We start from the raw sequence: 24,115 nt of genomic DNA on the forward strand, positions 1-24,115 counted from the left end.
CGCGACGCACAAAAAAAGTTCAATGTAACTTTTTTTGTGCGACATGTCCGCCATTTTCGACCGCGCATGCGCGGACGAAACTCCACCCCCTCCTCCCCGGACTGCAGAATGGGCAGCGGATGCGTTGAAAAACTGCATCCGCTGCCCACATCTTGCAGTTATTTCACAACGTCCGTTGGTACGTCGGCCCAACGCATTGCGATGGGCCTGTACCGACGGAAATGTGAAAGTAGCCTTACAGCCAGATTATTGAGGGAGAGCTTCTGCTGCAGTCAGTTGCTTTACAGCCAGAGCAGTGTGGGAGAGCTTCTGCTGCAGCCAGTTGTCCTACAGCCAGACTAGTGTGGGAGAGCTTCTGCTGCAGCAAGTTGCCTTACAGCCAGACCAGTGTGGGAGAGCTTCTGCTGCAGCCAGATGTCTCACAGCCAGAGCAGTGTGGGAGAGCTTCTGCTGCAGCAAGTTGCCTTACAGCCAGACCAGTGTGGGAGAGCTTCTGCTGCAGCCAGATGTCTCACAGCCAGAGCAGTGTGGGAGAGCTTCTGCTGTAGCCAGTTGTCTTTCGGCCAATGCAGTGTGGGAGAGCTTCTGCTGCAGCAAGTTGCCTTACAGCCAGACCAGTGGGGGAGAGATTCTGCTGCAGCAAGTTGTCTTTCGGCCAATGCAGTGTGGGAGAGCTTCTGCTGCAGCAAGATGCCTTACAGCCAGACCAGTGTGGGGGAGCTTCTGCTGCAGCAAGTTGTCTTTCGGTCAAAGCAGTGGAGGAGAGCTTCTGCTGCAGCAAGTTGCCTTACAGCCAGAGTCAGGATTGTTGGAAGAGTGATAAAATTGCTGATTTCTCAGGACACATATATAGATTTCTGGCAATTATATCTGTTTTTTTTAAATCTAAGTATTTTTTTTACATAAATGCTCTTAGACCATCTTCATTAATGGGTATTGACAGAAGTAGTTGTAAATACAAGCAACATTTATTATCCACAGGTTAGGTGATAAATGTATAATTAGCAGGGGTCCGATTGGAACCCAACCATCCCAATGTCCAATGGGAGTGGAGTGGCAGTGTGCATGTGTGACCAGGCCAGGAATTCATTCACTTCTAGGGGTCCACGGGAATGATTTTGGGCATGCTTGACCACCTCTCCTTTAGATGGATCAGTGGTAACATATCAGCACTATTGCTCCATTCACATATGGACAGGGGACAGGAACATAGACCCCCATGCTATGGTGCCCATTTAAACCACCTTGAACTTTGGGGGGCTGCTGTTTGTTTTTTCCCCTTCCACGACCCTTGTCCTGTAGCATCAGACACCACGTTCTGTATGCCCGTACTGACAGCTATGTGTATCCTATTTCCTAATGAGCCATCTCCCCGCTATGTGGCATTGACTTCTTTCTCACACATCAACTTCCAACCAATAAAAATGTATAAATATTGCTAAAATCCTGAGTTTCTGGAAATTCATTTTCCTGGCTCCGCGTTCTGTCGTTGCTGAGCACATGCTGTAATGTTGGATGTGGAATAAAAGAAATTCTCTCCTTTAAAGTGGCGCCTGTTAATCACACGTAGCAGGCAATGGACGTGTTTCTCATATCGTAGGTAAGCTGTTTCGAACTCCCAATTTTTAGCCGAAGGGGGGAAAAAAAATGACATTGATAAATTCCTTCTTTTTAATTGTGTTCTTTCTTCATCAGTCATTTTTGGATGGAAAGATGTTTGAAATTCGATCTTCAAGGAGAGCGAATGTCAACAGGGGAAACTTTAACAAAATATGACTATGGATGACTTAAAGGAAAGGGGACGCCATAGTAAGGTTTGACTAACCAAGGCAGAAGATCTAGATTTTTTACCCTTCCTTGACCCTTGGGCCAATTCCAAGAGAAAAGAGGTTCTCATTACCCAACAGCAAAGGGAATGGGTCAACCAAAGTTGGTTCCCTATCTGCTGCCTGCAAGGGCCCCATGGTTTGCCTCTATTATATGTACACCCATGCCAAGGAAGATGCTGCCATATTAATATACTGGTCCAGTGTCAGCCTTCCCGGAACCTCCAACCAGCTCCGAGACAAGGAGGAGACATCCCGGGCTCCGAGAAGAATTGGCATATCTCCACCAAAACGATGAATTTTCTAATGAATGACACTGGGATACCCTAACATTAGGAGGGGCCCTGGTATCCTATTGGTAGTGAAATGGGGCGTGGGTGGGTTTAAACTCCCACACTCTATTCCCGGAGGTGAGAGGTAGGCCTTGTTTTCTTTAAACAGATGTAAGTCCTATAGGTGACATTTATGGTTAATTCTAATTTATAGAAAAAAATACTCTTGTTATTCAATATTAATAAATACATTCTAATTATTTTTTATTGCACACATAGGGATATTTTTTATGTGTATAAAGATATTAATTTAATTAGCTTGTAATGCTTCATTTCTCCTGCGGAGGCACTGCAGGAAAACGGAATAGCTGTGGTTGACTTTCCCTGCAGATCACAGCAAGCACACACTGTGATTTTGTATTGCCAAAGCCTCGTCTAAAAAAACTGCAGATTTTCCAAAACGGACAAACCCTTTCAAAAAAAATAATAATATAAATATTACTGTTAATTTGAAGAATGTGCAATGGTTTTAACGTGTCATAAATATTCATTTTATCCTATGTTATGTCCATTTTTTGAAGGTCGCGCTGTGCCGACATTTGACTTTGTGTCGTCCACTTGTCAGCCCATTGTACTTATCTGTTTATGAGAAATTTTGCTGAAGCCGATGGAGACTTGTTAAAATTATCCCGTATTTTCCAGCATCAAAACATAATAAAACATAAGGATATTTTCCAAGCATGTTTCGTGTTTGTAAGTGGTTACAAGAAGACTTGGAATAATGTCTTCATGGTTGTTTCCGAATTAAAATAACATCTGGAGATATTTTGAAAAAAACTTGTGAAAACGGAGAAGAGTGGGGATCCCGCTTTAACCAATCAGATCCTAAATCTCAATTTTAATACGATTTTTGAAACTTTAAAAAAAAAAAAATATTTTGAGTTCTTATACTGCACCCACTGGGAATGATTTCCCCCTCCTCCCAATAATTGAACTCAAAGAAATGGCAAATTGGACAATCGTGATAATTATCATGAAAAATTAAAGCCAAATACTTGTATTGACCAATGGCCACAGCCTCACATGATTTGACCCTGAACCAAAGTATCATCAACAGGGAAGTTCCCACCAAAATCCTCCCAGATGTTTTCGAGATCTTTAATGTAGGTTTTTCTCCTTCGAGGGGGCAGTATGATCATACTGTGTATTTGCGATCAAAAGCATCTGCACCTAATGACCCTGTCTAATTAATGAAAAATAGATGCACCTATAACTCTATCTAAAAAACTGCCATGGGTTCCTCCTTCCACTAACAGCTATTCTATGCTTAGCCCCTATTATGCATGGTCATGGTCATGCCCCCCATAAAATACCAATGAAAAATGAAGTTTGCAAATAGAAATTAATATTGGCCAAATAGTGTGCCACAGTCACTGCATTCATTGCTCATGCTTCAGGAGTCACAGAGGAGAGCAGAAGAAGGGGCCTGCAGCACTAAGCTGAAGCAGGGTGCAGCTGGGAAATTTAGATTTTGCACATAAAAATAAGACCGCCTATTCAGCTCTGTAAAACTGGATGCACGGAGGAGCAGTAGGAGATGAAAAAAAGTTACAAAGGTACAAGAAAGAAACTTTATGCTAAGATTGTACTGTAGTTTGACAATAGTCATATGGATACTGAGCTTTGAAAAAAATATTGGCATTGTTGGACTAAACCCTAAATATCAACTTTAAAAGAAACATCTCTGGTGGCTTCAAAAACCTTCTAACTGCACCAAAATGTTTAGTAGATCTACTAAGCTGGACACCAAGCGATGTTTTCGTATTTCATTCTAAAACCCCAAGATGATCATATAACTATATATCGGTATCTGGTTCCTGGAGAAAAGGAATCATGAACATAGAATATGTCTGGGAATAACCATTTGTCTACCGAAGGAACCTGGGGTCAACTAGAAGCTCCTGAGCCCCAACGCAAAGTGTGTAAAAGGGGAGGTTTCCTACTTTCAGGTACAATTTATAATAATGGTGGCTTCTTACATGGTAGAGGAACCTATTGGCCCTTTAAAGCCCTGATTGTAGGTAAGCAGCCCCGGAATGACACAACCTGGCTACGTATTGTGCCCTAAACCATGACCATTAATTAAAAGCCAGACAGTCCATTAATATTCAGTCCTGATAGTATTTATTGTCATATGTAACGAAAGTGGAAAAAGACTTCCTCCTGCAGGAGTTCATCTAAAGTTAACGAGTCAAAATACACAATTGACGTCAATCTACAAAGAACCTGCCGTAAATAATATTGGTCTTCGCGGCTTGACGTGATGACTTTATGGGTGAAATGTGGTTCGGAACAGTAGATTATAAGGTTACCATAATTGATCTTATGTGCTCCATAGAACCCTTATAATTTACTCCTGGGGTTTCTTGGTGTTGCTTACTCTTTTTGGTAGTGAACTGTGGCCAGCTCATACCTTTTAGCCTGACACTTAGACTAAGTACTTGACAACATATGAAGACGTAAGGCAGACTAATCACCCGCCTGCCATTGCTTTATTGAATGGCGCCCCATCATTTGACCTTGAGGGCCAGCTACATAGTCCATCTACTCCTCGTTGACAGTCCATTTAAAAAATAATCTTCTCACGCTAGAGATAAAAATATTGCTTACAAACAGTTAGAAAGCACATCCCGATGACTGTGAGAGTCTTTTCCGCCAACCCCTTTTTTTTGTAAAAATTCCGTAAGTGTCTTCTCCTCCATTCCTCCTTCCATTTCGATTGGCATTTTAGACTCAGGCTTTCACCTGGGTGATAATCTTCTCCCATCTTTAGGCACTAGAGTTATTCTGGAAGAGAAATCAAAAAGTAATTAGAGGCTTCAAGATTACTGATTAAGGTCTACCAATGTACAGTGTTAGGAGGAACAAGTGACCGGTTAACCGACCAATTATGGAGAGGGAAAGCGTAGAATTCCAAGAAGGTCCAATACATTGAGACACGGATTTACAGATCATAAATGAACACACTTCCCAAAGCTTAGTAACAAGAGACTCATTACACATCACAACCAGTTCAGGTCTACCGAAGTTCGAAACCGAAAAAACATTGATGGACATTCTCATAACTCCAATGCATTCCAAGCCAAACCCTAGGAAGCTGAGATATACGTGGTAGTTTGGTGTGGTCCAGCTGTAGGAAAGTCTTTGGTCACCAGTAGTCTTTTCCCAATATTGTGGGTCCATACAAACAGATTTTGTGACCCCTTTAGAGCCATTATTTAGCTATATATGATGATTAACACACCAGTCACCATTTTCCCTCATCACCAGCAGGTTCAGGACCCCTACGACAACTCTATAGTTGATAGACATTCTCATAACTCCAATCCATTCCAAGCCAAACCCTAGGAAGCTGAGATATACGTGGTAGTTTGGTGTAGTCCAGCTGTAGGAAAGTCTTTGGTCACCAGTAGTGTTTTCCCAATGTTGTGGGTCCATACAAACAGATTTTGTGACCCCTTTAGAGCCATTATTTAGCTATATATGATGATTAACACTCCAATCACCATTTTCCTTCAACACCAACAGGATTAGGACCCCTACAACAACTCTACAGTGTGAAGCTCCTTGTAGACAGGTCTCCATATCTCATCTTCTCCGAACCCATATATGACATGAAGGGGAGTGATAGTGGGCTATATTAAAGTCTAGAGTACATTTTTCGTTTTTGAGAGCACTTTATAGGGTATAAGGGCTAGTTGAGATGTTGCATTTTTGCTGCAGTTTTCAATTTTTTTCCCATGCAATTTTACCGTGGGAAAAAAAAACGTAGTATTTTATTGTACTAGGAAAGTGAATGTGAACCATCAAAATATTTTGTTTTTAAAATCTGCAGCTTGTCAATTCTTTCAGTGATTTGGCAGCATTTTTCACCCGTTCAAATGAATGGGGAAAAAATGCATAAAAAACAAATGCAAAAAACAGGACAAAAATGGCCACATTTTACACACCTTTTTTCCCCGCCAACAATCTGTTGTTTTTTTTGCTGCAGGAAAATCTGCTGCAAATATTCAACGTGTGAATGTAGCCTAATGAAAACACTTTGCAACCAATTTTTGTGCTGCGCCAAATCATCTAAAAACTTTTTTAAAACAAAGCAATCCTACCATTTTTTTTTATATACAGATATTTTGCAAGCCTATATGTCTCTATGGTTACAGACTACAAACAAACCCTTGATGTAGTCTGGTCCCGTGGTCATGTAACACACCTCTACCTCTTGCCCTTTTTGCTAACCTACTGATAGGAAAAAAATGGAAGGGGCTAATAACATATCAATGAAAGATCAGACAACACAGCAGTGCTATGGGGCCCATGCTCCCCTTCCTCCACCCCTCACCAGGCACCACCCTTTCAAGAATCACACTTTCAACTGTATCTGCATCCTTTATAAAGTTAATTGAGTATATTGTGACGGTCATTATACTGTTTGGAGAGCAATCTGGGGGACATTATACTGTTTGTTGGGCTATAGGAGGGATATTATACTGTTTTCTGGTCTATGCGGAGGCCATTATACTATTTGGAGGGCTATGTGGAGGACAATCATACTGTGTAGTGGCCATTATACTGTTTGAAAGGCTATGTGGGGGTCATACTGTGTGGGGCACTATGTGGGGGCCATTATACTGTTTGGAGGGCTATGTTGTGGTCATTATACTATTTGATGGGCTCTATGGGGGCCAACTATACTATTTGGAGGGCTAAGTCAAGGCCATTATATTATTAGGAGGGTTATGTAGGGAGTCATCATACTGTATGGTGGGATGTGTGATGGCCATTATACTAATTCAGAGTCTGTGTTAGGGTCATTGTACTGTTTGGAGGGCTATATGGGAGGGGACATTATATTGTTTGGAGGGCCATTATACTGTATGCAGAGCAGTTGTACTGTGTGGAGGGCTGTGTGTGGATCCATTATGCTGTTTGGAGGGCTGTGTGGGGCCATTATGCTGTTTGGAGGGCTATATAGGAACCATTATACTGTTTGGAGGGCTGTGTGTGGATCCATTATGCTGTTTGGAGTGCTATCTGGAGTACATTATACTGTTTGGAGGGCTATGTGGGGGGCAATGTACTGTTTGTAGGGCCATAATACCGTATGCAGAGCAATTATACTGCATGGAGCGCTGTGTGTGGATCCATTATACTGTTTGTAGGGCTATATGTTTGGATCCAGTATACTGTTTGGAGGACTATGTGTGGAGCCATTATAATGTTTGGAGGGCTATGTGGGGTGCCATTATACTGTTTAGAGGGCTATATGGGGCCCATTATACCATTTGGAGGGCTATCTGGAGTACACTATACTGTTCAGAGGGCTATGTGGGGGGCAATCTACTGTTTGGAGGGCTATGTGGGGGGCGATTATACTGTTTGGAGGGTCATTAAACTGTATGGAGGGCAATTATACTGTGTGGAGGGCTGTGTGTGGGCAATTATATTTTATGGGGGGGCCTCATATTGTGTGGGGGGACTGCATTGGTGCCATGCTTCTGTGTGTGTGGACTGTAGTGGTCATTACACTTAGTCAGGGTCAATGTGGGGGCATCATACTGTGTTGGAGGCACTGTGAGGTGTTATACTTTGTTGAGGGGTTCTGTAGGGTCATCATACTTTGCTTTGTGGAGAGAACTATTGAGGAATTCACTGTGGGGGTATGTTTTGGGGGCACTTTTGTTGGCATCATACTTTATGAGTACCATCTTAGAGGGTGGGAACACTAAGGGGCATCAAAAGGATCAAAATCACTTTTGTAAGGACTGCAAAGTTGTGATATATGCTGTTTTGCGACCCCCTGGGTGTTCAGGGCCCAATTAGGTCTTCTGCTATAGGGCCCCATCATTTCTAGTATGCCCTTGCTACACAGAGCTGTATAAAAAAAGGTTGAATATTTTTAATATTTTGTTATGTTTAGCTGGTGAAGACATGTTTTCGTATTACTTTTCATAATGCATTGGCTTTGTCTGATAATAAAACAATATCCAACAACAACCATGAAAACCTCCCGAGCCCCCATCTCTTCTACATTAGCTTCCATTAGTTCTGTCGTGACCTAAATGAGTTACAAGTGAATAGGATTTCTGTAAATGTTCTGTCCTACGCATGATATAAAATGCTCTCTCGATGGGGAAATATTTTTCTATTATTCTCTTTTTTTTTTATTTACATTTATGTGACTTAAAAGCCGTTGCCTCTTCTTTCCGAAGGCATTTAATATTCTGTTTTATGCCAAGCGGGTTCAGAATGTGAAAAAAACATAAATGTCAGAATTCCTACCAGGACTGAAAAAAAATATTCATAAATTCTTATACAATACCAAAAGGCATTTATGTTAATAATTAAGCGACCTGAGCAAATTTACATATTTGTGGCCCCTTATCCCTATCTGATGTCACTGTTTTTACTTTGTGTAATGACTGAAACAGCAATTGATGTCGTCTATTTGGTTTACTGGGGTCTTGTTACACATCTGTATCAGGAAACCTGGGTTCCGCTTCCTTCCCCTGGATCCATAGCCCTCTGTTGTGCTCCACATCGTGTTTTATATATTGCAATGAGTGGATCAGTGGCATCATCTATTTAAAGCCAATTTAGACACAAACCTGTGTTTAGGGATTGAGACCCTAGTCCTATGCTTGTGTGCTTTTGTGTTTCGTGCTTGTATTCATCCCTGTTGGGTTCCACTTCATCCGTCCTGCTGCTGAGATTTCTGTGTTGCCAAGCCCTCGCTGCCCTCGTGCCTTCCTGCTTGCTGCTGCCTCAACGCCCGGGGTCTGTGTGCCCACCCAAACCTAAGGCATAGATGATCCATCTCGCCTGGTGAGCCTTAACAGGTGTTTTTAATTTTGGATGCCTTCTCCATTAGGGCTTGTACTGCTTTTTGTTAAAGAAAATTCTCTAAAATATATATTAATGACTTACGCTCAATATTTTTTGTCTGGACTAGTCTATCTGAGATCGTAAACCCCTTAACTAATTAGTCCCAGAAACCCCCAATAATTGACAAAGATTATTCACTTGCAGTACCCCTCCTAGCCACATGGAGTGCTGTTGGAAACACATAACAGTAGCAGGTTAACGTCTGACAGCACGAGCAAAAAAGAAAAAAATAATAATAAAAAAGATGGATCAACTGCAAATTTGCACATATTTTTGCACATTCTATGCCTGTATTATACTGTACATTTTTTTCTTCCTCTTTCCTCCATATCTAGCCTATCGAATAGATTGCAATACCAGAGACATCCACAAGAGAGGCGCTGTGTCAGGGGGGAGGAGGGTCACTTCTCATATAGTTGCATAGAATTCGTACAAAATTGAAGCTAACCCTTTCTTCTGCATTTTTATAGTCTTTATGTTCTGGTAGCAGATACAAAAAATTTTTGCTTTAAAAAAAAAAAAAAGAATAAAACGTGCCCTAGATAATTCCTCCCTCGACTTCTGTGCCAGCTTAATTATTGCAGATCAAATAGGTTTCCTCCCTTGAAGATTTCTTTAGACAAGTCTACGCATATAATCCATTATTCACCAAAATCTATTTGCACTCTATTCATCTCCCAAGAACTTGCAAATGGCAGAGAGCCAGGGAATTTTACACACCCTCGGTAGGTGCCCGCCAACCCAAAACATGCCCGTCCTATTATAGGCATTGTTGTGATATATCCTATTAAGGATGTAGCTCAGGGCAAATAGGTGATTAATGGTGCTATTATTATTATTTTGTTTGTTAAATACATGTATTTGGGGCTAAAAATTACTTTTGTAATTAGGTATTACAAATATCTTGATATCGTCAGCTGAGAGGAGCTAAAAAAAGACAGCTTTTTGTTATGTAAGTTGCGAGCAGCATGATGTAGGGGTAGGGACCCTGATTCCAGCGATATGCCACTTACTAGCCTGTGTTTTGCTGTTTCAACCATGTCCCAACACTGATCAGCTTACTGTCAGTATACAGTGTGCACAGAAAGCTGTAAATCCATGGTGTGGGTGGGGTTCAACATTCTGAGTCAGCATTCTGAGGACTCAACATTCCGAATCAGCATTCTGAGGACTTAACATTCCGGAGTCAGCATCCCAAGGGCTCAACATTCCAAGAAAGCATTCTGAGGACTCAACATTCCGAGTCAGCATCCCAAGGGCTCAACATTCCGAGTCAGCATTCCGATGGCTCAACATTCTGAGAAAGCATTCTAAGGACTCAACATTCCGAATCAGCATTCTGAGGACTTAACATTCCGGAGTCAGCATCCGGAGGGCTCAACATTCCAAGAAAGCATTTTGAGGACTCAACATTCCGAGTCAGCATCACGAGGGCTCAACATTCCGAGTCAGCATTCTGAGGGCTCAACATTCAAAGTTAGCATCCCGTGGGCTCAACATTCCGAGTCAGCATTCTGAGGACTTAACATTCCGGAGTCAGCATCCCGAGGGCTCAACATTCCAAGAAAGCATTCTGAGGACTCAACATTCTGAGTCAGCATCACAAGGGCTTAACATTCCGAGTCAATATTCCGGGAAAGCATTCTGAGGACTCAGCATTCCAAGTCAGTATCCCGAGTGCTCAACATTCCGAGTCAGCATACTGAGGACTCAACATTCCAAGGAAGCATCCCGAGGGCTCAACATTCCAAATCAGCATTCTGAGGGTTCAACATTCCGAGGCAGCGTCCCGAGGGATCAACACTCCAAGAAAGCATTCTAAGGACTCAACATTCCAAGGCAACATCCTGAGGGCTCAACATTCTGAGAAAGCATTCTGAGGGCTCATCATTCCAAATCAGCATTCTGAGGACTCAATATTTGGAGGCAGCATCCCGAGGGCTCAACATTCCGAGAAATCATTCTGAGGACTCAGCATTCTGAGTCAGCATCCCGAGGGCTCAACATTCCGAATCAGCATTATGAAGCTTCAAAATTCTGAGTCAGCATTCTGAGGGCTCAACAGTTTGAGTTAGCATTCAGAGGGCTCAACATTCATTCAGAGGGCTCATCTTCTGAGTCAGCATTCTGAGAATTCAACATTCAAAGTCAGCATTCTGAGGATTCAACATTTGAGGCAGCATCCCGAGGGCTCAACATTCCAAGAGCTCAACATTCCGAGAAAGCATTCTAAGGGCTCAGCATTCTGAGTCAGCATCCTGAGGGCTCAACATTCCGAATCAGCATTATGGTTCAAAATTCCGAGTCAGCATTCTGAGGGCTCAACATTCCGAGAAAGCATTTGGAGGACTCAGCATTCCAAGTCAGTATCACAAGGGCTTAACATTCCAAGTCAGCATACTGAGGACTCAACATTCCAAGGCAGCATTCTGATGTCTCAACATTCCGAGGCAGCATCCTGATGGATCAACACTCCGAGAAAGCATTCTGAAAACTCAACATTCCAAGTCAGCATCCCAAGGGCTCAACATTCCAAATCAGCATTCTGAGGGTTCAACATTCTGAGGCAGCATCCCGAGGGATCAACACACCAAGAAAGCATTCTGAGGACTCAACATTCCAAGGCAACATCCCGAGGGCTCAACATTCTGAGAAAGCATTCTGAGGGCTCATCATTCCAAGTCAGCATTCTGAGGACTCAATATTTTGAGGCAGCATCCCGAGGACACAACATTCCGAGTCAGCATCCCGAGGGCTCAAAATTCCGAATTAGCATTATGAAGCTTCAAAATTCCGAGTCAGCATTCAGAGGGCTCAACTTTCCGAGTTAGCATTCTGAGAATTTTACATTCCAAGTCAGCATCCCGAGGGCTCAACATTCCGATAAAGCATTCTAAGGGCTCAGCATTCTGAGTCAGCATCCCGAGGGCTCAACATTCTGAATCCGCATTCTGAAGGTTCAAAATTGCGAGTCAGCATTCTGAGGGCTCAACATTCCGAGTCAGCATTCTGAGGGCTCAACATTCTAAGTTAGCATTCAGAGGGCTCAACATTCATTCAGAGGGCTCAACTTTCCGAGTCAGCATTCTGAGGGCACAACATTCTGAGTCAGCATTCTGAGGGCTCAACATTCCAAGTCAGCATTCTGAAGTTTCAACATTCCGAGTCAGCTTTCCAAGGGCTCAACATTCTGAATCAGCATTCTGAGGGCTCAACATTCCGAGTTAACATTCTGAGGGCTCATCATTCCGTGTCAGCACCTGATGGCTCAACATTTCGAGTCAGCATTCCGAGGGCTCAACATTCCGAAAATAAGACTTGAAAAATCTGTGATTCTATCATAACTGCGGCACCCAGTAAACTAAGTGTTGTATCGCTGGAATCATGATCTTTGTCCCTTACATTCATACATGGCAAAAACCTGCTGACAGATTTCTTATAAAAGAGTTACAAACTTTTCTGTCATTCAGCTTGTTTGAGCTCACTGACAGATTCTCAGTGAACTCATTCTGTAGCCAAAAATAGTTAAAGCAGCACAAAAGCTATAGAAGTCAAACAGTGCAAAATTATTAATGAAACCCAATTGCAAAAATTTTTTTTAGACCCAAATACATGCATTAAGTTGAAAAAAAAAACTTTGATTGGTGGGTATCTGACTGCAGGACTTGTTTTTAGTTGGTTAATCTTATGTGAATTTAAAGGGATGTCTATCTGTTTCTTTACAAGCTACCATAACACTGCAGACTAATTTATTTCATTAGTCAAAAGCAACAAAACACAGACGGGAGTGAGCCTAACATAGACTGGTTATTAGGAACACATGGTACCTAACAACTCCTTTGTTTCTGTTGCTGTAAGTGAATTTATTCTTAGCAACCAATCTGTCTCATATGAAAGCAGAAGAATTCAATTGAACAAATGCCCCATTTGGCCGTGACCTTGGACACCTAGGGCTATGTTAAAAGGATCGGCGCCGATGTTGGACATGGTTTCCATCTCTCCATGTCAAAAAAAAAATGATTTGATCATTCAATTACAGCAAGCAGAGTTCTGCTTGTGAAAAATGTAAACACAAAGTAAATTTAAAAACTGAAGAAAGTGACTTGCAAACCCAAGAAAACCATTTAAAGGAAACCTGTTGGGACGATTTTGGTACTAAAACTAGTGGTACAGATGTATACGTCCTAGTGTAACAATAAAAATGATACCTGTCTTGAAGTAATCGGATATGCCAGTGCTGAGAAATCGAGCTTTGATGCCACATAAAAATTTTCCTGGACGTACCTTGGGGGCGTGTCACTGACTCACTGGGGGCGTGTCCCTGACTCAGAGCACCCAAATGCACTCTCAGCCTAATTTGCATGTGGATTCAAAAGCTCTATTTCTCAGCGCTGGCGCATACGATTACTACAAGACAGGTATAATTTTTATTGTTGTACTAAGACCTATACAGCCGTACCACCTGCTCTAGTATTAAAATTGTCCTTAAAGGCATCTTGTAGTCTATGAACGGCTTCAGAGAATTTGTAATTTTGGGTAGTAGATGCTTTCCTATATGTTGTACGTTATGGGGCCGATTCATCAATTTTGCCAGAATTCTGGTGTAAAAATTGCTTTGAAAAGTCACATATTTATGGCGTGACGTGGAGAAACGCAAACTTTTTTTTTTTTATTTTAAAGTCATTTTCTCCCAGTTCTGCCAAAATGGGGGATACTAGGGCATGACAGGCGTGACGAGATGTGGCATTCTCTATGGACAGGGACTGGAATAAGATTTCTGGAGTGGTGTATGGAGGCGCACGCCACTCGTCAGAAGCTTACTAAATCATTAGCATCTGCCTCCAACACATGCCCCCTTCAAGGCTGGAGTAAAAATCACCGGGCTTGATGAATCGGGGCCTTTATGTCTGGGCTGTGAATTACGCTTTCTACATTAACACCAATGTATTTCACTCCATCATCTACTGAATAAACCTGAATATAGAACACCATAAAAAACATTCTCAAATGAAATGACCTTTCATTAATTTTTGATTGACAGCTATCATAAATTTTTCATTTGGTTCATAAATAAGACAATGATGAGATTGACACATGAAAAACTTTAGCTCTGGAGGATGGCGAGAGATAAGTAAAATTTTACGGAACTTGGCTTTCTCTCTCTATTGCTAAGCTGTGACGTCATTTCACTATCCAGATTCACCCTAAAACATCTGCTGCATTCCCTGCCTCTGCTTTTATACTGGCTATGATAGTTTATCCTGACTGAATGTAGCATACTAATGTGAGGCTTTTCTGGTTGATGTAATCTCTGGCTTAGTGGAAAATGGTGGCAGTCGTTTTAAATGATTGATGGAAATATTGCCAGAATCTCCAACCATGGAAGTCTCTCGGGTTTTTGTCTGTTTTCTTATCACTACGTGCAGTAAGTCTCAGGTCTGAAACCTTTACCGAAAATATTCCATCAACTTTCCGTTGTCTATTAATCCACAGGGTGTTTTCTCTTTCGAATTCTTAAAGGTGATGTTCCTTATTTTGTAACCAAACCTTTTTATTCCTCTGCTAAAAAAAGATTACGGTATATGAAGCTATAATTAAAAATCTACCGTTTTGTGTATGGTAATCTATGTGTTTCCAAGGTAACAGACTACAAACAAACCTCATATGTAGTCAGAACTTGCAGTTATGTGTTACTTTTAGTGATGAGCGAACGGAATAAGGCGTTATCTGAGCATGCTCGGGTGCTAACCGAGTGACTTCAGAGTGCTCAAAAAATATGTTCGAGTCCTTGCAGCTGTTAGACAGATGGAATACATACAGGGATTGTGTAATAAACATTGGAGATTCGTAAGACTCTGGTCCGTGGCTCTGGACAGGGATCCTGCAATTCTTTTTGCGCCACTTTCCTTTTTTTCTAATACAGAGTTCCAAGTTCCCTCTTTTAACATACAGCAAAAAATATACAACTACAGTACTCTGAGCCACCACTAGGGGAGCCAAGTGTATACTATTTTACCATACAGTTCAATGTATCTTCAGTATGCATTAAGCTCATGAGCTCCCCCTGGTGTTGGCTAATGGTTTCTTTAATATTATATTTCACCTCTATGTCAAAATTTACATGTATGATCCTTTAAGCTTCAGATTCCATTAAGCTCATCCAGCATTAGTTATTTCCATTCCTTTCCTCCGATAATTGTTTTTTAAAGGTCCATTAAAAGATTGTTTTAGTGAAGGATTTAATTTATTGAATGCCAATATCCTAAACAGATGGATAAACAAGAGCAGATCTTGGCCCGCAATGGCAGCAATCTCGTCATATTCCCCGAGCTGTACTTTGAGTGCCGCTATTATCCCTGTAAAATGCAGAATACAAGAAACACAAAAGCCTGTCATTGGTTTCCTCCGCACGCGGCCGCTCCGTATTCAAAATGTTCTTTTCAATTCAACTCAAGTTCAAAAGGCTTCATTATGTATAATCCGAATGTAGACACGAACAATCCCGCTTTCTTTTCTCCCATGTATTGCCCTGGTGGTAGCCTGTTTGGTTCTTTCATGCTGAACTGAGCGTTGCGAAAATTGCTTGATGTGAAAGTCAATTTCGTGCATCCAATTAATGTCTCTACGAATGCACTAAATTTACCAAAAGTCAGGAGCTTCAAGAAAACTTGTCTGCCGGGATCACGGGATGTCAATCCCACCCTCCTACAGATATCTGAGCGGGGCTGTCATTGCAACGCTGGCCCTGAAATTAGCATTGCTTAAAGGAAAACCTCTGTCACAGCTGTCGTTTCTTCTAAAACTCTCTGCGTCCAGCACTGAGTCTCTGCCGATTCTACCCTTGTCTGGTATTGGCTGCAGCGGTGACATCACGTCTACAGCGCTGCAGCCAATTACTGAGCTCAGTGGCTTTGAGCAACTCGTGCGGTCAACTTGTGAAGAACTGCTGAGCTAAAGCAGCAGATGGACGACAAGGATTTTCTGAAACCGGTCAACTCATTCAACGATCATGGGCCAAGAAGGCATGAAGTTGTGGGGAAGGCTGAGTATAAGCATCGGACCTGAAGCCATTCACATATTGGGTCCCCTTCATAGTAAATCATATTAGGTAGATAAAGTTTAGCAGGTTGGCTTGGTTAATGTCTAGGGTCACTCTCTTAAAACATGGCGCCTCTTCACACGCCCAACCAAGGTAGAGGTATTAGACTGACAGTGACCTTCAACCACTTGCAACATCCATGTAGCTGCCCAATAAGAACAGCTGTCCAGAGCAGGTCCACGTAGTAGACAGAGGTCCGATACCTCCCCATTTGGTGGCCAGATCATGGTCGAAAGCCCAGTGGGAGTAGCAGTCAGGAGGTTGGAGAGGAAGCCTTTCCACCTGATATTTGGAGATAGGCTGATTGGGCTCTAATGGGAAATGACCAAACATTGGTGGGTGGAGAGGGAGATGTAAGGCTCAACAGTTGAGGTGGATCCTCTAAGCCCCAGGTCCGGGTTGGGACATGGACCCAGGTCGATGATGAAGCAAGCTGGAAGGCACGTGGGCAGCGAAGACGTGGCACATTCAAGGATCTCAGGTGCAGCAGGATGGATGAAGTGGGACACAGCATGGATGGAAGCAAGTCAAAACACAGTTGGATGGAGCATACCAAGCATAGAGGTCTAGAGCCTAAATCCCAAGACACAGGTGTATGTGCCAACGGGATTTCAATAGGTCTAGGGAGATGATGTCATTGATCCATGCCACACTGTACGTGGAGCACAACAGAGGGCAGGAGACCCAGATGAAGGGGGCAAAGCCTGGAGTACCTGGGACAAGTGTGTAACAGGAGACTTCCATCCACAGCTGTGGAAGTTGCTAGGTGATGTAAAGCAGGGGTGGGGAACATTTTTCCAGCCGGGGGCCATTTGGAAATTTCTACCATCATTCGGGGGCCTCATAAAAATGATCACCTTGAAAATGACCCCGGTATATTTAGTCAAACAATCAATTACTTTAATTCATCCTTAATGTGACGGCTGGAGCTGCTTCCCTTTGATGCAGCTGTGAAGTTAGGTGATACTGATCATGTTGCTTCTCTTAGCTGCTTTTCCAGGTTTGTGTCGGCCAGGAGAGCAGTCAACTTTTTGTCATAATAAGTTTTGTAAATCATAGGAGACGCTGGGACTACTGTATATACACCACATAGGAGACACTGTGACTGCTGTCTATACATCACATAGGAGACACTGGGACTGCTGTATATACATCACATTGGAGATGCTGAGACTTCTGTATCTATATCACATAGAGGATGGTGAGACAGCTGTATATACATCACATAGGAGATGCAGGGACTGCTGTATAAGCATTACATAGGAGACGCTGGGATGCTGAGGGGCACATAGCAGGAGGGGACAGCGATCACAGAGGGCACAGATCACATGGGGGCACAAATATCACAGGGGTTACATAGCAGGGGGCCACAGGGATTACAGGGGGGCACGTAGATCACAGGGAGGCACAAAGCTGGGAGCCACTGAGATCACAGGGGTTCACATAGCTGGAGGGCACAGAGATCACAGGGGGCAAATAGCTGGAGGGTACAGACATCACAAGGGGGCATATAGTTGGAGGGCACAGAAATCACAGGGGGCATATAGCTGGAGCGCACAGAAATCACAGGGGGCATATAGCTGTGCAGGCAGAGAGATCATAGGGGGAACAGAGATCACAGGGGGGTACATAGCTGGAGGGCACAGAGATCACAGGGGGGCATATAGCTGGAGGGGCACAGATCACCAGCACACAGGCACAGAGCTGTCAGCACAGAGATCGCTCTGGACTCTCTGGCAGCAGCTCCAGTGGGCCAGAGGTTCCCCCCGATGTAAAGAGACTCCATGTCACCAGGGTTAGCTGTGAAGTGGCTGCACAGGGTATGTTCCTGTGGTTTGCATATCAACCTCTGGGGAGACAGCTACAAATGAGACCTCTGTCTAGCAAGATGGCAGAGTTCTGAGAGAGGACGCCAATATGTCCCTGTGACTTTCCTCTGTACAGAAACTGTACAGGGGACGTTCCACTATATAGTTGTGGGACTGTTCGCACCCTTACATTGTGACCATATGGCCAATACAGATTTAACAGTTTACAAAAGTGCTCTCATATTGAGAGACTGTGAATACATTTATGAAATTGATATGTTTTTGTGCTGAAAATTGACTTTAGTAAAGTTTTATGTTTCTGTACTTTTAAAGTGCGCTTCTGACTCCCTTTATCTCCACACCATCAAGACAACCTGCATCTTGTAGACAGATGGCGCTCTAACACCTGAATACATCAGACTGCTGGGCAACCTAATTCATCTTTCCCTGCTTCAGTGATGCCTCCAGTTGTCAACCATGGTCCTACTGATCCTGGCTGCAAAACTCCTATCTTTCCACAATATTATGCTGTTACACTAACTGGCATTCGTGGATGACACCAGCCTGGTTTATTGTATTAAAACTCTTATTGTTTCAATCTTGAGGGGATAAACATCACAGTTGAGGCACAGAGCTTGGTGGTCAAACATGACAGTTGAGGCACAAAGCTTGGTGGTTACACATCACAGCTGAGGCACAGAGCTTGGTAATTACAGATAATAGATTGTGGTTACACATCATAATTGAGGCACAGAGCTTGTTGGTTACAGATCACAGCTTAGACCCAGATGGCTAGACATCAGAGATGAGACACAGAATTTGGTGGTTACACTTCACAGTTCAGATACAGAACTTGGTGATTATTTATCAAAGCTGAGGCACAGAGCTATATGGTTATACATCAGAGATGAGGCACACAGCTTTGTAGTTACACATCATAGTTGAGGCAAAAAGCTTGTTGGTTACACATCATTGTTGAGACACAGAGCTTAGGAGTTACACACCACAGCTGAGGCACAGAGCTTAGGAGTTACACACCACAGCTGAGGCACAGAGCTTAGGAGTTACACAACACAGCTGGGACACAGAGCTTAGGAGTTACACAACACAACTGAGGCACAGAGCTTAGGAGTTAGGCAACACAGCTGAGGCACAGAGCTTAGGAGTTAGGCAACACAGCTGAGGCACAGAGCTTAGGAGTTACACAACACAGCTGAGGCACAGAGCTTAGGAGTTACACAACACAGCTGAGGCACAGAGCTTAGGAGTTACACAACACAGCTGAGGCACAGAGCTTAGGAGTTAGGCAACACAGCTGAGGCACAGAGCTTAGGAGTTACACAACACAGCTGAGGCACAGAGCTTAGGAGTTAGGCAACACAGCTGAGGCACAGAGCTTAGGAGTTACACAACACAGCTGAGGCACAAAGCTTAGGAGTTACACAACACAGCTGAGGCACAGAGCTTAGGAGTTACACAACACAGCTGAGGCACAGAGCTTAGGAGTTACACAACACAGCTGAGGCACAGAGCTTAGGAGTTACACAACACAGCTGAGGCACAGAGCTTAGGAGTTACACAACACAGCTGAGGCACAGAGCTTAGGAGTTACACAACACAGCTGAGGCACAGAGCTTAGGAGTTACACAACCCAGCTGAGGCACAGAGCTTAGGAGTTACACAACACAGCTGAGGCACAGAGCTGGGAGGTTAAGCATAGCTGAGACACTTGGCTTTGTGGTTACACATCATTGTTAAACCACAGAGCTTGATGGTTATACATTATAGTTGAGACACGAGGCTTGCTGACTGTACATTATAATTAATCTTCAGAGCTTGTTAGTAGTTATGCATCATAGTTGAGACACAAAGCTTGGTGGTTACATTTTATAGATGAGGCACAGAGCTTGGTGGTTACACATCATGACTGAGCCACAGAGCTTGGTGGTTGCACATTTTGACTGAGGCACAGAGCTTAATGATTACACATCATAGTTGAAGGTTAGAGCTTGGGGGTAACATATCACAGCTGAGCTGCAGAACTTTATGGTTACACATTAATGCTAAGACTAAGAACTTGGTGGTTGCACATCATAACTAAGCCACGGAGCTTGATGGTTATACATATGAGATAAGGAACCGAGCTTTGTGGTTATATATCAGAGATAAAGCACAGGGCTTGGTGGTTACATATCAATGATGAGACACAACACCAAAAATAACAGTGTCTTAGCATACGTTATCAAGTAAGTCACAGTAAGCGATCTAAGGTGCAGGAAGCTGGCTTGGTCAATGTCTAAGGTCAATATCTTACAACCGGCTGTGGTCTTCTTATGCCCACCCAAAGTAGAGGCTTTAGACTAGAAGTGCTAAGCAGCAGGCCCAATAAGAAGAGTTGTATATGAAAAAGTTTGGTCAGTCCTGGCAAATTCGGGACCGGTGGCAACTATGGACTATGTGGTGCGTTAGCATAGCCCGACCTAGAATAGACCCTGTGCGTCACAACAACACTCCTCATCCTCACGGGGAACCTCTAAGTACCTCTACACACATGTTACAGCCTTAAAAGCTCCAGTTTCATTGAAGTGAATGGTGCCGAGCTGCAATACCATAGGCATCCTGAGGACAAATGTGGCGCTGTTTTCTGAAGAAAGCATCTATTTTTTTTTTCACCTAAAAAAAAACATTTGGCAATAGGAAGGAATATCCGTCATCTTACCAGGCAGTTGAAGTCTGAAAGGACATCAGTGTTGGACTAACAGTGTCCCCTTTTAAAGTGTGTACAGCATGTGACATCTGATACTGAGTCTGTACTTGGGAAGGCTCCGGTGCTGCTTTATTACATTGCCGCTGTCCTTGCCTCATCCATTTCGCTTGGATCCCCCACCTCGCAAGGTACATTTTACAAATATCATAGTTCATTGCTGAGTAATATAACAGATCTAGAATAAGCAGGACGACCACGAAAAATCCGTAGACCCAAACTCCGACCAGGGCACTGTAGTTACTGTGAAAAAATAGACAAAAAAAGTAAAAAATTCATTACGTGACTAAGACTTTGAAAAAATACTAAAAGAGAGATTATATTCCAATCACGCGAAAGCCACATTCAGAATTCTTCCTGTTTGCACAGATTTGCTAAAAATGGTTCTCTGCTAAAATGCTGTCCCTTAGTGTCTTTCTACAGGCATCTTCTGCTATAATGCATGGTGCTAGATATAGAATTAAAGGAGTTGTCCTCACGAGAAAATCCCTTTAAGGGTCTTTTGGGGTTATGGACATTATAGAGCGGGGTCCCCCTATACGATCAGTTCTAATTATGGCATAGTTAAACTGCCCATTTATTCATTTATTACAAAGATGGGTTCAATGAGAATTGTGTAATTCTTCATTTCTCCTCTGGGGGTGCTGCAGGGAATTTGCTGGATTTCTAGTTAGACTAGAATTGATCGCCATCTGAAACACAGTAATCAGTTTATAAAAGAGCGGGATGGTGTGGGGGGAATTTACCAAAAAAGTGATTGACCAAAGTGGACAACACCTTTAGCCCAATAACAAACCTAGGATAGAAATAGGCCCTACTATTGTTATGATGATTGAGGGGTGTTTTTTTTTTTTACGACCCTACTACCCCATCTACTCAACAATGTTAGATTTTCCTTTGATTCAATTTTTTTTAGACATATCAACCAAAACTTGGTTGGCCAATAGCCTTCATAGGTTTCTGGAAGACCCATAGTTATATCTGTCTATGGTTGTAGTAAGTGCTAGATCTGTTGTGAATTCTGTTCTCGAGCTCCCTCCTGTGGTTATGAATGGTACTTCGGCGAGTTCTGTTCATGGACTCCCTCTGGTGGCTGTGAGTGGAGCTGCTGGTTCTGAGGTTCCTTCTCCAGCTGACCTCATTTAGGCCTTGGCTGGCTGCTCTATTTAACTCCACTCAGATCGTTACTTGATGCCAGCTGTCAATGTCCTAGTACTGGTTCAGTTCTCTTGGATCTTTCAGATGACCTGTCTACTTCAGCAAAAGCTAAGTCCCTGCTAGCTTATTTGTTACCACGGTGTTTTTGTCCAGCTTGCTATTATGATTTTGTCTTGTTAGCTGGAAGCTCTGGGATGCAGAGTGGCACCACCGCGCCGTGAGTCGGTGCGGTGCTCTCTTTTGCACACTCTGCGTGTTTTTTTTGTTAGTTTTTTATGCTGACCGCAAAGATACCTTTTCTATCTTCAGTCTGTTTAGTTAAGTCTGGCCTCCTTTGCTGAAACCTATTTCATTCCTGTGTTTGTGACTTCCATCTTAACTCACAGTCAATATGTGTGGGGGGGCTGCCTATTTCTTTGGGGAATTTCTCTGAGGCAAGGTAGGCTGTATTTTCTATCTTTAGGGGTAGTTAGCTCTTAGGCTGTGAAGAGGCGTCTAGGCAGAGTCAGGAACGCTCCACGGCTATTTCTAGTTGTTGTGATAGGATTAGGGGTTGCGGTCAGCAGAGCTCCCACTTCCCAGAGCTCGTCCTGTATTACTAGTTTGCTCATCTGGTCATTTCTAGTGCTCCTAACCACCAGTTCAATCATAACATAGATCCCCTTTATTGTATACATTAGTCCCCTGCTCTCAGAACCCAACCACATATTTACCAACAGGGCCACCTCCACAAAAAAATGTAGAAACGTCTCCAAATTGCCACTTCTGGCTAAAAGTTTTATAAGTCCCGCCCCTTTTGAGGTTTGGTTTGCGGAACCGTCCTGCCAAAATTAGAATTGCTGGCAAGTATTCAACCAGTTTTGGCTCCCCTGAATACTCTGATTTTATTTTATTTTTAAATCCACCATACGGTTCCAGAGATATGAGGCTTTTTGTTTAGTTCTAGCTTTTATGATTTTTATGTGATTCCTCGGGGGCGTGTCTTTAGGTTCCTCTGCATTATTACCCTATGAGGTTCGCCAAAGACCATACAAATTAGCACTGAATAAAAATGCTCATATCTCTGGAACCGTAAGACGGATTTAAAAAAAATAAAAACTGGAATACTCAAGGGAAAAGCAAAAATAAAATAGGAGCAAAACACTGGCCACTTCTGACCTGAAGATAGGTCCTATTTATGTAACCGTGTATCCGTGTCTTTAAGCAGACTCAGTTCTATATTTGTCTGGTGAGGTCCGTGCCTTTAAATCTTTGGCTCACAGATGTGGAAGGGAATCATAAAGCATCTTAACTTCACAAGACTGAAAATATTCCTTCTTAACAAACGTGACTGACAGAAACTCCAAAGGGGTCATAACTGATGATCGTAGCTCAGGCATCGAGGATTTCACAAAGAGAGGAAAAATATTCAGAAGACCCCCTGAGAAAATAATTTCACAGCAGAGCATGATGGTTCCGGAATTATCTGACTATGAGGAATGTCATCTCTGACCACACGTGAGGAGTTATGTTGGGGATGGGGCAAGCAGTCTTGGAGGGATTAAAAATCTATGCAAATCTTCGTCATTCAAACATTTGGTTTTCATGATTGCAACATTTTTACGCCATTTTTCTGAATTAATTGGGGCCCAAGTTTATAGTTTATAGGGCCCGGTACTCATTAGGTTGCTGCTTTTGCCACGATTGGCCCGCCATCTAATGTTTACGTTGGCCTCCTAAATCTTCTCCAACTGATGTTGAGGGGAAGAGAAGGATCAGACATGTTGACTTACATCTCCCCATTACTTTGGGGAGTAACGTAGTTGCTTGGCAAATGCATAGTAACCTTGTCCCATTTAACACATGCACACTCAGCCGAACAGAGCACGCACGTGCATTAGGGGTTGGAAGAAATAGTCATAGTCTGACTTTCATAGGAACACAGTCATGATGGGAAAGGAGGTCTTCATCAGATCCCCATCTGATATCGCAAATCGCAACCCATCCACGTCTCACGATCTCGTTGCTGGGATGCCGATGAACTGTTAAAACCACATGCCTTCTGGGCTATGCGTTGTTAATGCCACTATCACAGACTGACAGCTCCTGCTCCACCCACAGTTATTAGAGGCAGATGATCGCTGAATAAGACAGCCATCATCTGCCAACAAAGATGCAGGTTCAATTCCTGAGCCTGTGTCAGAGTCAGGAAGCCTGTATATTTGGTAACTGTTCAAGGATTAAAGTTTTTTTTCAGTTTAGGAAAA

At 42.9% G+C, this 24,115-nt stretch overlaps 1 protein-coding gene across 3 annotated transcripts in view; it reads right to left on the bottom strand.

Moving 5' to 3' along the window:
* Positions 1-239: 239 nt before the first annotated feature.
* The window catches only part of SHISAL1 (shisa like 1), a 122,926-nt gene continuing 99,050 nt past the window's right edge, over positions 240-24,115 (bottom strand). For 2 of the 3 annotated variants that reach the window (XM_077266607.1, XM_077266608.1), the window contains exon 4: positions 20,663-20,954. In XM_077266607.1, the coding sequence (XP_077122722.1) occupies positions 20,663-20,954 (292 nt within the window). Of the gene's footprint in view, positions 4,946-20,662; positions 20,955-24,115 lie in introns of those variants that run through there. The other variant, XM_077266609.1, reaches the window with a different exon arrangement.

This window comes from Ranitomeya variabilis, chromosome 5 (assembly GCF_051348905.1).
Source record: "Ranitomeya variabilis isolate aRanVar5 chromosome 5, aRanVar5.hap1, whole genome shotgun sequence".
Taxonomy (NCBI): domain Eukaryota; kingdom Metazoa; phylum Chordata; class Amphibia; order Anura; family Dendrobatidae; genus Ranitomeya; species Ranitomeya variabilis.